At 48.7% G+C, this 1,660-nt stretch overlaps 1 protein-coding gene across 1 annotated transcript; it reads left to right on the plus strand.

Annotated features, from left to right (window-relative positions):
• Nucleotides 1-136: 136 nt before the first annotated feature.
• LOC103679849 (keratin, type II cytoskeletal 6C-like) lies at nucleotides 137-1,350 on the plus strand (the record flags this gene model as incomplete). Its single annotated transcript, XM_008709380.1, has 4 exons — nucleotides 137-197; nucleotides 355-450; nucleotides 576-740; nucleotides 1,225-1,350. Coding segments are annotated over 4 exons (448 nt in total), but the record flags the coding sequence as incomplete, so codon positions are not given.
• Between the last annotated feature and the right edge of the window lie 310 nt (nucleotides 1,351-1,660).

Below are 1,660 nucleotides of genomic sequence, written 5' to 3' on the forward strand. Positions count from 1 at the left end.
AAAAAAACCATTTTTGTGGCTCAGTGGCAGGAAAGCTCAACTTAGAGATATCTGTCTTATGGAAAGTTGGGAACCCAGGCTGATCTTGCTGTATCATCTTCGCCACTGGCTCAATTGTGTCTTGCTCTAATTCCAGATATGAAGACGAAATCAACAAGCGCACAGCAGCGGAGAATGAATTTGTGACTCTGAAGAAGGTGAGCTGATGAGGATCAGGGGGTCATGTTCCTTTGTAGAGGGTGAGGACTCTGGGTCTGTGCACACATCCAAGAGTGGACTAGATGGGGAGCCTAAAAGGTGTTCAGACTGGGAAGGAGGGCTCAGCTGACTTCAAGTTGTTGGCTTATTTCCCAGGATGTAGATGCTGCCTACATGAATAAGGTTGAACTGCAAGCCAAGGTAGACGCTCTCACAGATGAGATCAACTTCACCAGAGCCTTGTATGACGCAGTAAGCATCTCCACTCCTCTTTTATTTGCCCTGATGGGGCTCTGCAAAGGGTGGAAGATCTGGGTGATTGGATACCTCTGTAAATGCCATAGGAAAAAATGATCTGATAATCTTCTGCTCTGCAGGAACTGGCTCAGATGCAAACCCACATCTCAGACACTTCCGTGGTCCTGTCCATGGACAACAACCGTAACCTGGACCTGGACAGCATCATCGCTGAAGTCAAAGCCCAATATGAGGAGATTGCTCAGAGGAGCCGGGCTGAGGCTGAGTCCTGGTACCAGAGCAAGGTGAGCCTTGAGTTGACAGCTGTGTCCCCTACCTGAACACCAGCAAGACTATAGACTTCTTTGCTGGGAAGTGTGCTGTAAGGAAGCTGATCTTTTCTCATAGGATGTGTACCCTGCACTCCTAGAACAGGCATTACAGTTTTTCTGTCCAAGCTCAAGAAGTCAAAGAACCCAAGTGCAGGAGGACAGCTACATAGATAAGGACCTAGTGATCTTTGCTTTTGTCTTCACCCTGATGCCGGCTCTCAGAAACAGGATACAGAACATTGCTGGTCCCCAACTGAACTAGGCAGTCAGCGGTCCATTCAAAAGAGGGTCTGTGATCAAGGTACAGGATCCTGTGACCTTGCCACATCAACTTTCCCTAAAATCCCTTGGGGAGAAGCCACTAGGTGCAAGTGTGTTAAATGCCTGGTTCACAAGTCAAGTCACCGTTGGCATGTGAAAGCCCGTATACACTGCCTTCTCTCTGTCTGCATTCCAGTATGAGGAGCTGCAGGTCACAGCTGGCAGACATGGGGACGACCTGCGCAACACCAAGCAGGAGATTGCTGAGATCAACCGCATGATCCAGAGGCTGAGATCTGAGATCGACCATGTCAAGAAGCAGGTATGGTGGGGGGCTCTGGAGAGGAAGAGCATCCTTTCCTTGCTACACCACCAAGTGGTCATCAGTCACCATTTGGGAAACACTGGGAATTGAGGGAATAGCAGAGAGGAGGACACACCGCTCCCACTCTTGTGAGTTCCCCCAGCTTGGGACACACGCATGCCAACACTACAGAATGATGTAATCACCTGACAGGAGCAATCCCAGTTAGTCAGACTGTCAAAAGGTAGTCTTGGGGCTTTTAAAAGAGATTACTTAAGGAGAATGGTTGGTTTAGGAATATAAGAAACAAGTGAGGAAAGGAAAGGGG

The sequence above is a fragment of the Ursus maritimus genome, unplaced genomic scaffold (assembly GCF_017311325.1).
Source record: "Ursus maritimus isolate PB19 unplaced genomic scaffold, ASM1731132v1 scaffold_1867, whole genome shotgun sequence".
Classification (NCBI taxonomy): domain Eukaryota; kingdom Metazoa; phylum Chordata; class Mammalia; order Carnivora; family Ursidae; genus Ursus; species Ursus maritimus.